General features: G+C 40.8%; 1 protein-coding gene across 3 annotated transcripts in view; it reads right to left on the reverse strand.

Moving 5' to 3' along the window:
- LOC110049068 (uncharacterized) overlaps positions 1-13,098 on the reverse strand; it is a 46,983-nt gene that overhangs the window by 7,760 nt on the left and 26,125 nt on the right. For all 3 annotated transcript variants that reach the window (XM_089287472.1, XM_089287473.1, XM_089287471.1), the window contains 10 exons: positions 10,642-10,893; positions 9,911-10,156; positions 8,738-8,929; positions 7,471-7,698; positions 6,397-6,474; positions 5,584-5,823; positions 3,044-3,205; positions 2,559-2,720; positions 1,850-2,011; positions 187-1,727 (listed from right to left, as the gene is read on the reverse strand). In XM_089287472.1, the coding sequence (XP_089143598.1) occupies positions 187-1,727; positions 1,850-2,011; positions 2,559-2,720; positions 3,044-3,205; positions 5,584-5,823; positions 6,397-6,474; positions 7,471-7,698; positions 8,738-8,929; positions 9,911-10,156; positions 10,642-10,893 (3,263 nt within the window). The remainder of the gene's footprint in view (positions 1-186; positions 1,728-1,849; positions 2,012-2,558; positions 2,721-3,043; positions 3,206-5,583; positions 5,824-6,396; positions 6,475-7,470; positions 7,699-8,737; positions 8,930-9,910; positions 10,157-10,641; positions 10,894-13,098) is intronic.

The raw sequence follows: 13,098 nt of genomic DNA on the forward strand, positions 1-13,098 counted from the left end.
GCGCTATAAATGGTTAACAGAGACACGCAATGCAAGAAGGGATGGTGTGCTCTGGCATGTGTTTTTCCTTACCCATCTACTTGCGTCGTCCAAATTTTCTACAAGCGCTCCTATTTTACTAACATGGGTTTATTCTTGCGTTGTTGATATTAAAAACTATATATTCTGCGTAACGGTATAACCTACCTCATCAATACAAGTAGAACCGTCTGCGCAAGGGAAGGAGTCGCATTCATTTATTTCTTTTTCGCATAATTGCCCTGTATATCCTGGGATGCAATTGCAATGGTAGAAATCTATGCCATCAATGCAAGTTGCAAACACAGAGCAATTGTGTTCTGCACAATCATCAATGTTCACTTCGCATTGGCTTCCAGTAAACCCGGCAGAACACTCACAGCTAAAACCGTCAACAAGATCAGTACATGTCCCATTACTATGGCATGGCTGGCTAACGCATTCATCAATGTTAACGCTACAGGTTTTTCCGGTATAACCTGGAAGACAGCTGCATTCGAAGTCATTTATTCTGTCAAAGCAGGTTGCCATGTTTATGCATGGTCTTTCAGCACACTCATCGATGTTCGTTTCACATTCTAGTCCCGTAAAACCGGGACTGCAGTTGCACTGGAATTCGTTGATACCATCAAAGCAAGTTCCACCATTCTGGCATGGGCGTCCCTCGCACTCGTCAATGTTAATTTCACAGTGGGTACCACTAAATCCCTCAACGCAATGACACTCAAACTCGTTAATCCCGTCTAAACAGGAACCGTTGTTCAAGCACGGATACGACTGACATTCATCAATGTCAATGTTGCAAGTTTTTCCAGAAAAACCGGGAGAGCAGTCACAAGTAAAATCTCCATAACCATCTATGCATGAAGCATTGTTGGAGCATGGCCCAGAGCTACATTCATCAATGTTTTGCTCGCACGAAATTCCATCAAATCCTTTGAGGCATCGACAAATATATTGGCCAACTCCATCAATGCAGGTGGCGTTATTTTGGCATGGTTCTGTGGCGCACTCGTTGATTTCAAATTGACAGTCGTTTCCGTAAAACCCTCTTGGACACAAACATGAATAGCCATTGGTCTGATCTGAGCAGCTTCCGTTGTTTTGGCATGGACTAGAGAAGCACTCATCAATATCAGTTTGGCAGTGATCACCAATAAATCCTGCCTCACACTGACATTTGTAGCTGTTAACACCGTCAATACAAGTAGCTCCATTTAAGCAAGGGTTTTCTGGTAAACAGTCGTTGATGTTTTCTTCACAGTTTCGACCTCTAAATCCTGTGACACACTTGCACTGATAAGAATTGAATTTGTCAATGCAAGTGCCGCCATTAAGACACGGATTAGATTTGCATTCATCCTCTTCTAGATCACACTTTTCTCCAACGTAGCCTGGTTCACAGTGGCACTTAAACGTATTGGCAAGATCTTCACAAGTAGAATTGTTTAAGCACGGATTAGACTCACACTTGCCGACATCTTGATCACAGGTCTTACCAGTAAAGCCAGGGATGCAATCACAAGCGAAATCATTTATTTGATCTTTGCATGTGGCTTTATTAAGGCATGGAAAGCTGGCACATTCATCAATGTCTACTTCGCATTGTTCACCAGTGAAGCCAGGGATGCAAGTACAGCGGAAATCTGCTATAAGATCCGTACAGCTACCATTGTTTATGCATGGATTGGAATCGCACTCATTTATTTCTGTAAAGAAAACAGGTGTACCGAACTTAGCATATTCCATCTAACTGTGTAATGCTGACTGTTTAAAACATCAAGAATCGTGAGACACAGATTTTAGGCACGGCATAACAACCCAAACATACCTATGCAGCTTGAAGAACTAGTTGAGCCACTTTGAAGAGTAGCCTTTGTTCCAGAACAATTAATGCAACTCTTTTGCTCAAATTTGGGTTGGTATGATCGTCTGTTGCATGGTACACAGGGCTTCAGACCAGTTTTTGAAAAGGTTCCAGGCTGACAAGGTTCTGAAAAAGTAGATAAAGATTTTTTCCCGCTGAATGTAAAGCAATATCACAGGAAATTCCCTTTCTTAAAGACATACGCTCTTAACAATGTGTGTGAACGATGTGAAAACAATGATCAAAATGAAAATCTGCATCTAAACATTCAGGTGGCGACTGTTTGGGGGTATTAGCGAGTCAACAGTCGACTTTGTTATGGCTCGGTTGTTCACGGTTTATTTTCTTTCTGCATTCTTTATAGGGTCTAAATATTTGGTGTGTCTATTTCGCAAGCAAGCCATGCATTACTTTAAATACACCTATATTTAGTAACAAACACAGTGAAAAAGCATGAATCCTGTGTAGATGTGTATCAGGAAGGCCATGTCTTAGCGTGACCAGATAACGCTAGACGTCTAACACAATTCCTTAAGCTTACAAACGTCTACTTGTCAAAATTTTCTTCTTTCCCGAAAGGTTTGAAAGCCAATCTGAATGTAATTTTAAAAGTGAGAGAGTTCCACCTAGCGTCTCGTGGAATTTGAAATAAAAGATTTCTACTGGTTTATACCTGCGCAATCGCTCCTGCTTGTGGCACCATCTCCTGAGGTCGTCGTGTTCCCTCCACAAGCAAGACACTCTGTCTGGCCAGTTAGATTCTGATACTTTCCCTTTTCGCAAGGATAACATCCCTCCAAACCAGTAGGTGAGACAAATCCTTTCTTGCAAAAAGCTGTAATAAAGTACTTTACGTAAAACAGAATCGTTTATAATTCCCTATTACCTCCCATGACTCTTCAGTTACCAAAAACCTGATAGTTGATATCAGTGACCTGAGAGCAGTTGGTAGGTAACTCAACTTATTTCGTTCTCAGTCATCAAGTCAAGTCAAGTCCTCTTTATTTTTGCAATGTGGAACTTTCAGCCCTAGGCTAGTATCAAGAGACCCTGCTTAACTTATTACTAGTGCAAAGTACAAAGCCTGCAATACAAAAGTGTAACAATCTAAAAATATCGCAATATTACAGACTATCCTGACAATTCTTTATTAGTTACCTTTGCAATCTGAAGAGTTTTGTGATCGTTTGTCCACTGTTGACATCCCCAGTGGACAGCTCTTACATTCGACCTGTGCTTCACTGTCTTGGTAATACCCCTTGGGGCATTCTTGGCATTCGTTTTTACTGATGTTGAGGTAGTAACCAGTCGGGCAAGTCACTGTTAAATTAAGAATAATAGAACATTGAAAAAAAAGAGAGGATGAAGGGTAAGACATTAATCCCTCATAAAGGACTTATTCCTAAGGTAATCCATCTCAAGCTATTTTTAGATTTGGTGTATCTATCGTATATATTAAAATGCAGATTGCTTTTGTACGAGTAGCACTTGGTGATCAGATTATGCAAATCGATTTTCCTCGTGAGATATTTATTATGTAATAATAATATAATAATTTGCATGAATTATATATAACGCTCATTTCCAGAGCTCAATGGCGTTTTACAATGTATTTTATTAGTGGAAAATACACCACATCCGGGATTCGGGTGGCGTATTTTGCATATCCTCACTAGTGGAGATATTGATGACTTAACTGATATCTTGTTTGAACCTTAAACTGTACTTAAATTTGTTGGTGTATGATGGAAACCTCTTCGACGCTTCCTCAAAAGTCTTCGACAATCTTCGGCAACCTTCGGAAATCTTCGGGAACGTTGGTGTGGCACAATTTTTGGATAATCTTCGGAAATCTTCGGAAAATGGGCGAAAATCCTCGGAAAATCGTCGAAAAGGTCGTTGTCATGCAGTGTTTTTAATTAATAAACAAAATAATACATGATTGCTTGTGGATATGGAATATCTCTTCTCGTGTTCAACTTTATATCTCACTCATTCGCTGCGCTCACTCGTGAAATATCCAGTTGAACACTCGATCACGTATTCCATATCTACGCGCGCCCATGTATTATCCTCTGTTTACTACTAACTTAAATAGGAGTCATGTGAAAGCGGGTGCTAGCGTCAGAGCTTGAAGGAAATACTGATAATACGACTTGAAATAAACGGTATAATAGGGGTTAATTGGTGTAGCTTTTTAAGAGAGAATTACGATTTTTCCAACTAGTTTTGTTTTAAGGGCTTTTGTGAAACAACAACAGAACCCCAAATTTTTTTTCTTGAGTTTAGAAAAGAACGTAACAAATGCCAGAACTTGGTTTAAGAGACCCAGGAAACCTTTAGTAGATGTATTTCCACAAGTATTCTTTTTAAAAATTAGCCTTTATGCTTAAACATTATCAGTAAAAGTGAAAATGAGACGTTTTAATAGCATGAATTTGTGAGTTTACCGAAACTGGAGCCGTCACGCAACGTATCATCAATGGTCATGTCAAATCGCATTAAAGCAAGGAAATCAAAATCCACAGAACAATATGATTGCAAGCTTTTCTTTCGCCTCAACGGGCAAATGTAACTCAATGGTCGAATTATTTACGTCAACGGGCGGAGATTTTGACTTAACGATCAAATTAACGCGTCAACGGGCGAAGAATACTGTGAATGATTTGCCTGTGGTACTGAAGTCGCTTTCGATATAAAGCAGTTTGGCTTCACACCTTCCTCTCTTTTCTCCCGAGACCAGCAAGCTGCAGTCGGCAGTTTACTCCGAATAGAAGTATTTTTGCTTAACACTTCACTGCTGCTGAATGCACTGAGAAAAAAATGATCTCCATGAAGAAGGACTTCATCGATATCTTGGCACCTCCATTCGCGAATCGGCAAAAATTGTTCAGGGGCACCCAACGGATCGTTTCGGTAAATTATCTGTTCGGAAGGTCTTTAATCCCCTCTGATTTTCTTAAGAGAATTGTCACCTCGAACTTTCGTGATATGAGAAATTTTATGTCTGTTGTTTTCGGATTGTTAAAAATGTCGTTTTGGGTACCGAAAAAAGATCAGCTATCATTTTCGGAAAGGCGATAAGACCTAAGGTTTTCGGGAAATGGACAAAACAGCCCTAATAAATATGAGAATACTCAAGTTCCCCTAGAATAACCGAACAGATAAAATTTTTTTGGCGCAACCTAAAATTAAACTGCAGAGCTTTAAAAGTACTACAGATAGCCTAAAACAGCGTTTAAAAGCATTCGAGAGAAAACGGTCGTTGGGTGCCCCTGATTGTTGACATAATAGAGCAGCCAAACACATAAAAATCTCTTGTCTTCCTCGAGAGTCATCACTAAAGCGTTCATGACCTTGATGAATACTTTCACAAGCAATTAAAGACATCTATATTTCACCTCGTTTATCATGTCCTTGATTTCTAGCAGAGCGGGACGGCTGTGTACAGCTATTGCTCGAAATCGATCGATATTTCCACGTGCATTCCTAAGCACCCCGGAATGCCCCGGATATAAAAAACGCAATCAACTGCGCATGCCTCCGATCTTACATCCGACAAATTTTGGCTTTTTCTCGCTATTGTAAAGAATAGGCTGCTGCCTCGCTAGGGCTCGCCAGCAATAACAGGGAAGATATGTTACGGTTTATCAAGAATGCCATGCACGAAATTGAGAAAGAAAGTCAATGATACTTACTACACAAGTTGTTTTTAATAGCTTGCCCCTCAGAGCATGTTTTCTGGACTTCAGAGGTAACAAAGGATCCTAGTTTTGGTAAGAGGGTTTCCCCTTCGACAACAACACTGAGATTGCCTGCGTCTACCGACTTCTCCAGTTTAAGTGCAGCATTTTCCAAAGCTGATGTTGCTTCAGAACTGATATCTTTCATATTCGAGGAAGTGAGATTACTGTCATTTCTGAGGCCTGAGAGTTCAACTGAAAGACAAACAAAGGCAAAGATATTATTTATAACAATGGTTTTAGTAGCATCAATTTCCGTCAAGAGAAAACTTCTTCTCTTGTACAAGTTTCGACTCGAGGAAACCGGGGTGGAAGGACTTCGCCGCATTTATAAGAATTTAAATAGTTAGTACGGACTGGCAAACTTAATGAATTTATCAAGTAAACAACTTGGTATCATATGTCAATACCTTTGAACCTTGATGTTTCGATGGCGACCATACATTTACAGCCATGCTATTCCAAATTTGTTTCATGCCTTTATTAGCAAGTTTAACTTTCATGTTGTCAATTTTAGGGCTTTTCAGCATGGTTTTCGAGATTTTGATAAGTTCTGGGTCATTTTTTTGAAAAATAAATCCAAAATCCATGACTATGGAAGTTCTGAACGTTCAATAGAACCTTTACTTTTGATTGCCGTTGCGGGTAAAATTTAAAGTTCCCTTAAATATTCATCTCAAAAGAAAACATGGGAAAATGATGCAACGTGATGTGTGAGACGTATGAGAAACCTTCTCCTTGACGTAGAAAGAGAACAACATGACTTACCAACAATATCAAATTCTACGACAGCTTCTTTCAAAACAGAACGTCGAATCCTTAGAAGGAATTCCTGCACCTTGATGCCTGGAATTCAATAAAATACTAATGGCATTAGTTATTCTGTGCGCGGTAAAGTGGCCCATTGAAGGTAGTGCTGGCAATCTTTCATGGAGAATATCGTCCTTTGGACTTTTCTGTAAGGCCCTTGATGTGCCACATAGCAGGCTACTCAAATTTGTACCCTAATTAATTGATTAGGACAAAGAAGTACATTAAAGGGAGTTCAACGCCAACTCTGAAAACTGCCGAACTGGGGAATATCAAATTCCGTAGTTTGAACTGCGTCATTTGACGTGTTAACTCCAATTTATTATTCAACTTTCATACACCGTACGAATTCCGATTTTCTGATTGGACGATTTGTACCACGTGATACTGGGTTGTGACGAGACAACCACTTTGACGTCATTATCGTGGTGTAATAGCCGTGGTGTAAATTCAACAGACCACTGTTATTACACCATGGCTTCGGCTGACTCAAATATAGTGGTTTCAATGCAGTGTTTCTTTGTGCAGTGTATTCAATTTGAATAATAAAAATGTTCACGCACTCATTGCTCGTGAATTATCGGGACTTACCTGTGCTCGTTCACTAACAATGAACTCGAAATTTTCAATACCGCACGAGGCAAAGCCTCGTGCGGTATTGAAATTTCTCGTTTATCGTTAGTGAACTCGTGCAGGTAAATCCCGATAATTCACGCACCGAGTGCGTTAAGCTGTAAATATAGCATGCATGGGAGGGAGAAAATATTTGAAGCCATAACGTCGGATATCCCTTAGTTTTGAATAGTTCTGGACCAATTGTGCGCGAGTAAATAAATAAGATGTAAGATGCACTATCCCGTTGACGACTTTAAAAGGTTAATACCTAAAAGACACATTTTCATAGATGGAAACCTAGAAATAATGGTCAAGCTTTGTTTAAAATTTCTATAACCATAAAACTAATTATGATTGTTCACATTGGTTTTAGCCCTTCCATGACCAGATAATGCAATAATATCCCTTTAAACTCACCTGAGAGACTTCGTCTTCGTCTTGTATCAATATAACATGTCACTTTCACATTATCCGCCTTACACCTGTCCCTTAAGGTATCTGCCTGACAGGCCTCCTTGAAGAACGATGCATTCAACAACTGAATAAACTGTTCCTTTATTTGTCGTTGGACTTGTGGATCTGAACAGTCTCCACTGTAGAAATGTAGCTTGTTGGTCTTTCTCACAGAAACGGGAATCGTACTCGCTGAAACGACAAAAGTGGAACCGGTTAAGGCATAAAGCACTTTGGCTCGAGCCAAACATCCTGTAAATCAATAGCAAGCTGAAAGAACTCGACAGGTAAAACGCCAATGCAGGGTAACAAACACTTTAAAAACGCGTTAATATAGAGATTTAGCCAAGCCTAAAAGTGGAGCTCCTAAGCCGGGTTCAAAGGCCGATTAAACTAACCCAGGATAAGCGAAAATTTTGATTTTGTAATTTTACGGTGAGGTTTTCCGTTTCTTTTGTTTGGCCTTCTGTTTTAAGTTTGAATAATCTCAAGGTCGTCAAAATACACAAAACCAAAGCAGTGAAAAACATTTGTATGCAAGAAAAATTATACTTCGGTTAACTTTTATAATCCTGGGTTAGCGTTAACCGGTTTCCAAACAAAACGGCCAACAAGTTTACCTGACATGAGCCCGCGATCCAATCGAAAACCAGCACTTGGTCGAGGGTCAACTTCAAAAACACGTGACTTCGATAAGCTCTACACTTGAGCCCGCGATATGGTCACGTGATACTGGTCAGCGGATATCTCGTTTTGACATGTGCCAATTGACCATAACATGGATGTCCAATATCAAAGAGGGATGCTACAAACCGAGGACGCATGTCTCTGTCAGCGCAGCCTATTAGCTGGAGTATGGCCGCCATCTTGCGCGACTCCGTCGTCGTCGTGCGTACACGCCCACGAGCAATACCGCCAGCCATGATAACCATGAGAAAGTCAATTCATGGGTTTCCTTTTCTTTCCTATATGGGTATGGGGCTCCGCTTGGTGGCCCTTCGAGCCGCCGGAGCTCCGCTATAAAGTCACTTATTCCGTAGCAAATGGCTCGGAAATTGAAAAGGTGGGTGTAATTCATGGATTGAAAATTAGAAATCTTGGACTGGATGGCCATGCCTTTAAAACGTCGAGTTAATTTTAGGCCAGAAGCATTGGACCACGGTGCCAAAATTTGGGACGGTATTTCAAAACATTGTTGGGCACAGAATAACGAGTAATTCATAATTAATACCTGCGCAGTCCGGCCAATTGCCAGGTGGTAACCACACTCCACTCGCCCCGCATGCCCACACTGAAAAAAGGGGCAAAGCCTGTGCAAAGTCATACAGGTCATTGCAGAATGGGGAACAAAATCTTCCAAACATCCAATCATCGCAAGCCATAGCGCCGTGCTTTGGTGGGCGTCTCGCTCTGCAAGGTCGAGCTGCAAGCCGTAAAGGAAAGATAAAACGACGTAATCAGTGGCATCTGTGAGGGTGAATAGTTACATGTAACCAAGTAAGGGATATTAATATTTGAAATGTAAGTGAACCTTCGCTGTATCATTTTTTTTTATGAAAGGGTCTTAAAACTTGAAGGATACTTTCAATACACAAATCCTTTTCATTGTTATTTGTCATTAAAGCAGTTAAATTTCACTCTCTTGGACGACGAAAAAGCGACCGAATTCCAATATAGATCCTGTATCCCTAGTTTTAAAATTCCTTTTCAAATAAGAAGTTTTAAAATATGTCCGTTTTCTTGTTTAGATGCAATGGTACGAAATTAAAGTTGTATGTAGATCGTTTTCACTGTTACGCAAAGAAAACATAAATCGAAAACTCTGCAGTGGATAAAGTGAAGAAATTGTTATGTTATGGGAGATAAGCAAAGAAGGCACTTCTCCAAGTTTTAAGTCTCTGCGTTTTCCCAAAGTTCAGATATTCGTCGAAATGTCTTGCACAAATTTACAGAGCTCAGTATAGAGAGGCCATGTTGGTGGATCTCCGTGGTCCACCAATATGGCGGGCGGAAAATAGTGTAAACATCTGGAACTTACTTTGACTATCTTGTCCACTGATTATCTGAACTGAAGCAACAAACACTTACACAGGCACTTTTCCTGATACTTAAACTTCTCAAAAGCCTAAAAATCACTGGACAAGCGTACATTTTTCGATAAACGCAATCGGAGCTTAATGTCGCGCACCACCATAACTCTGAAATTCAAATTGCGTTGATTTCCAAACCAAGCATGTTATTGACCTGGCAAGTTGTAAACAGATATAAATTTAGATCCCCTTATACCTGATAAGGATAAAAACTTAATAGCCCTTTAATTCTGGATTTTGGAATTTGATGATGTCTCATGAAAACGATCCTTAGCTCTCAAGCATCCAATACGTTAAGAAGTGACGCCACTTACGTTTGACAGTTACAACAAAATTACACACTGCTGGCTCATTGTTTGGGTTATTGTCATGCGCTCGACAGTATATGTTCCAGTCCCCCCAGTAGAAGGAATCTCCACTCTGTCTGCTGCACTGTGGTTCAATAATGCCCAGACTGTTGTCCTTAAAGATCGGTGCATCCCAGGTTACGATGGCTGTTTGAGCTGTGGCTCTGATGGTGAAACTTGCTGGACAAAACAAAACCTGAGGACCCATGTCGTCTGAAAGGTAAAGGTTATAGCTATATTGAATTCATTGTCGGAAGAAATACAGGCAAACGTATATATAGCGAGAATAACTGAGTTTTGGGGGACGGGACTCAGAGTGTGTAATTTTGGTTATAATTTCATCTCCTTTCACATCCGGTTAGTTAGTTAACCTTCGCTACAGCTCAAGTGTCTGTAAGTTTGTTCCAGCCACAAAACAAGTTGGTAACTGGATTAAACTGGTTGATGATGTGCTGTGCTCCCTTAGTGAATCTGAAGCGTTCATCCTGGTCAAACGTAATTGAATAATAAGGGTTCTTTCTTTCTTCTAGCCATTCTTCGCAGTTGCGTCAGCCCCGTTTTAACTACGATAAGGTAACCGAACAGCTGGCACGCTGGAGTAAGATTCATCTCTTGGCATTACTTTATTGATAGGCTCTTACAGATAGGTTCGCATTACATTAATTTATACGAAACTGAATAGGCATAAACCGTCTTACCTTCAACTCTGATGCGAAAGGTGCACGAAGCGACATTATCATTTGAGTCAACAGCAGTGTACGTTACAACCGCTGTTTCATTGAACTTATATGGTGGACGAACGCCGATGGGGCTGACAGTAACGGCTGGTGCATTGTCACTGTTATCTGTGGCTATTGGAATTGTCCAATTTGCCTCTGCAATGCCATCGATATTTAATGAAACAAGAATGTCAGAAGGACAGGAGTTCTCAAAAGACGGAGGAGTAACGTCTGCCAAAAAAATAAGGAGAAAGACTTACGTTAAAATAGGTAAGTAGTACGTAAGTAAACTTTAGCTAGCAGTTAAGTGCGAGTCCTAGGCTAGTGTCCCATCTAGCTGGCGTTTATCTCCAGGTTGGATAGGATAACAGTGACTGTGTGACTAGGAGTATTTCCACTGTCCCCTGGACAGGACGCTAGTCCTTAAGGAGTATTTGACAAGAGCAAAGTTTGCAAGGGAGACTCGTTCATGTAGTCAACTGTTACTGAGTTATGTTAAACCGTACGGTACAGTGTCTAGAGACACGATCAGTCGTTGGGTTAAGTTTGTACTACAAAGTTCAGGCATTGATGTAAACATTTTCAAGCCTCATAGCACAAGGTCAGCTTCAACTTCTAAGTCAAAGCTGAGTGATGTTCCATTAGCAGATATTCTTGACAAGGCTGGATGGAAGTCAAAATCCACCTTTGCTAGATTCTATGACAAAAAGATTGTAGAAGACACGTTTGCCAATAACATTTTGCAGTAATGTGTTTACTTGTGTGAAATTGTTTACTACTAGCCTGTGCATCTGTCATTCAAGACTCGTGTGATCCCTCTGTGTGTGACAAGGTGGAAAACAGAAGTTGAACGAAACTTACCGGAAGTTGAAGTTCGACTGGGATTCCACCTTTGTCACCATACACAGAGGGATTACATGCCCCCCCCCCCCCCCCTTGGACCCACCCTGTGACTTACTTCCTACGATGCACATGGCTAGTGCTTTAAAGACTGAGTTCACGCCGGCGCAATGCACGGTTACCCCTTGCCTAGTTCCAAGGCCTCAAATATTTCGCCGAGGTCAATTGTTTCGGGTCACGCGGTCCGGGGCGAAACCTCTGGCCTAGGCAAAAACCCGAAAATTGAAAAGTTCTATGTTCGGTAATTACCTTGCGAAATTAACTTAACTTAGTCTGAACTATTAAAACATTCCGCCGTAGTTGAACAGAATTTATAAGTCTCAACCAGTTAGCATTTGAAACTTGATAGAGTTGGCCACTTAGGCTTCTAGTTGACGTGCATGTCAAATAAAAAAGTTTGTATCACATCATCATCATCATCATCGTCGTCGTCGTCGTCGCCGTCGTCGTCATCATCATTATCCTCCTCATCATCATCATCGTCATCATCATCATCATCCTCATCATCGTCATCGTCATCGTCATCGTCATCATCATTATCATCATCATCATCCTCATCATCTTCATCATCATCGTCATCGTCGTCATCGTCATCATCATCGTCATCCTCATCATCGTCATCATCATCGTCATCCTCATCATCGTCATCATCATCGTCATCCTCATCATCTTCATCATCATCGTCATCGTCGTCATCGTCATCATCATCATCGTCATCCTCATCATCGTCATCATCATCGTCATCCACATCATCATCATCCTCATCATCGTCATCCTCATCATCGTCATCATCATTATCATCATCATCATCATTATCATTACTCAGCATTTTCTCCGACTGACTTATTTGGTAAGAATGACTGAAGTTGACCTGAACTTCGTGATTGGTTCAGTTCACAATTAACCTTTCAGAATCAAATCAATGTGTTCTCGGTTTTCTGAGCTTCACAGTAATTAAAAAAAATAGATGACATAAGTTTTAAATCTACTGTCCAAATTCCTGAGTCCATACATTTCCATCGAGGCTACAATTTCCGGTTCGGAGGTTATTTACGGTACAATCTGGGGATCATTTCCGGTACAATTTTGGGATCATTTGTCGTCTGGGGATCATTTACGGGCGGCCGGTATCATTTGCGGGCCTGTACATCCAAACAAATGCGCATTCTGTTATTGTCTAGGCTACTCCGGGCCGTTCGTCTGGGATACGTCACCGAAATCAATTGACCGTGAAGACCTGGGAGACAGCCGTACAGGAACTACGCAAGGTTACCCCCACCATTTAATTAATTCACTGGTTCCTGTGAGATACACTGACCCCAGCTAGGGCTCAGAGCCCAGCCCAATCAGGAGTCCGCTCCGCTGATTATTAGGCCGCGCCGCACCTCCCAAAAAGGGTTTATCTGTGTGTGTGTTTTTTTTAATTTTTTTCAGTGCGACAGCTTCAATTCTTAAAAAAAAAATGAATTTTCTGGAGTATTCCGTTGGAAGTAGGGAAATCATAAGATACTGCGCGTGGATTGAGGTCAGAAGCAA

The sequence above is a fragment of the Orbicella faveolata genome, unplaced genomic scaffold (assembly GCF_042242905.1).
Source record: "Orbicella faveolata isolate gen_17 unplaced genomic scaffold, um_ofav_v1 contig_14, whole genome shotgun sequence".
Classification (NCBI taxonomy): Eukaryota; Metazoa; Cnidaria; class Anthozoa; order Scleractinia; family Merulinidae; genus Orbicella; species Orbicella faveolata.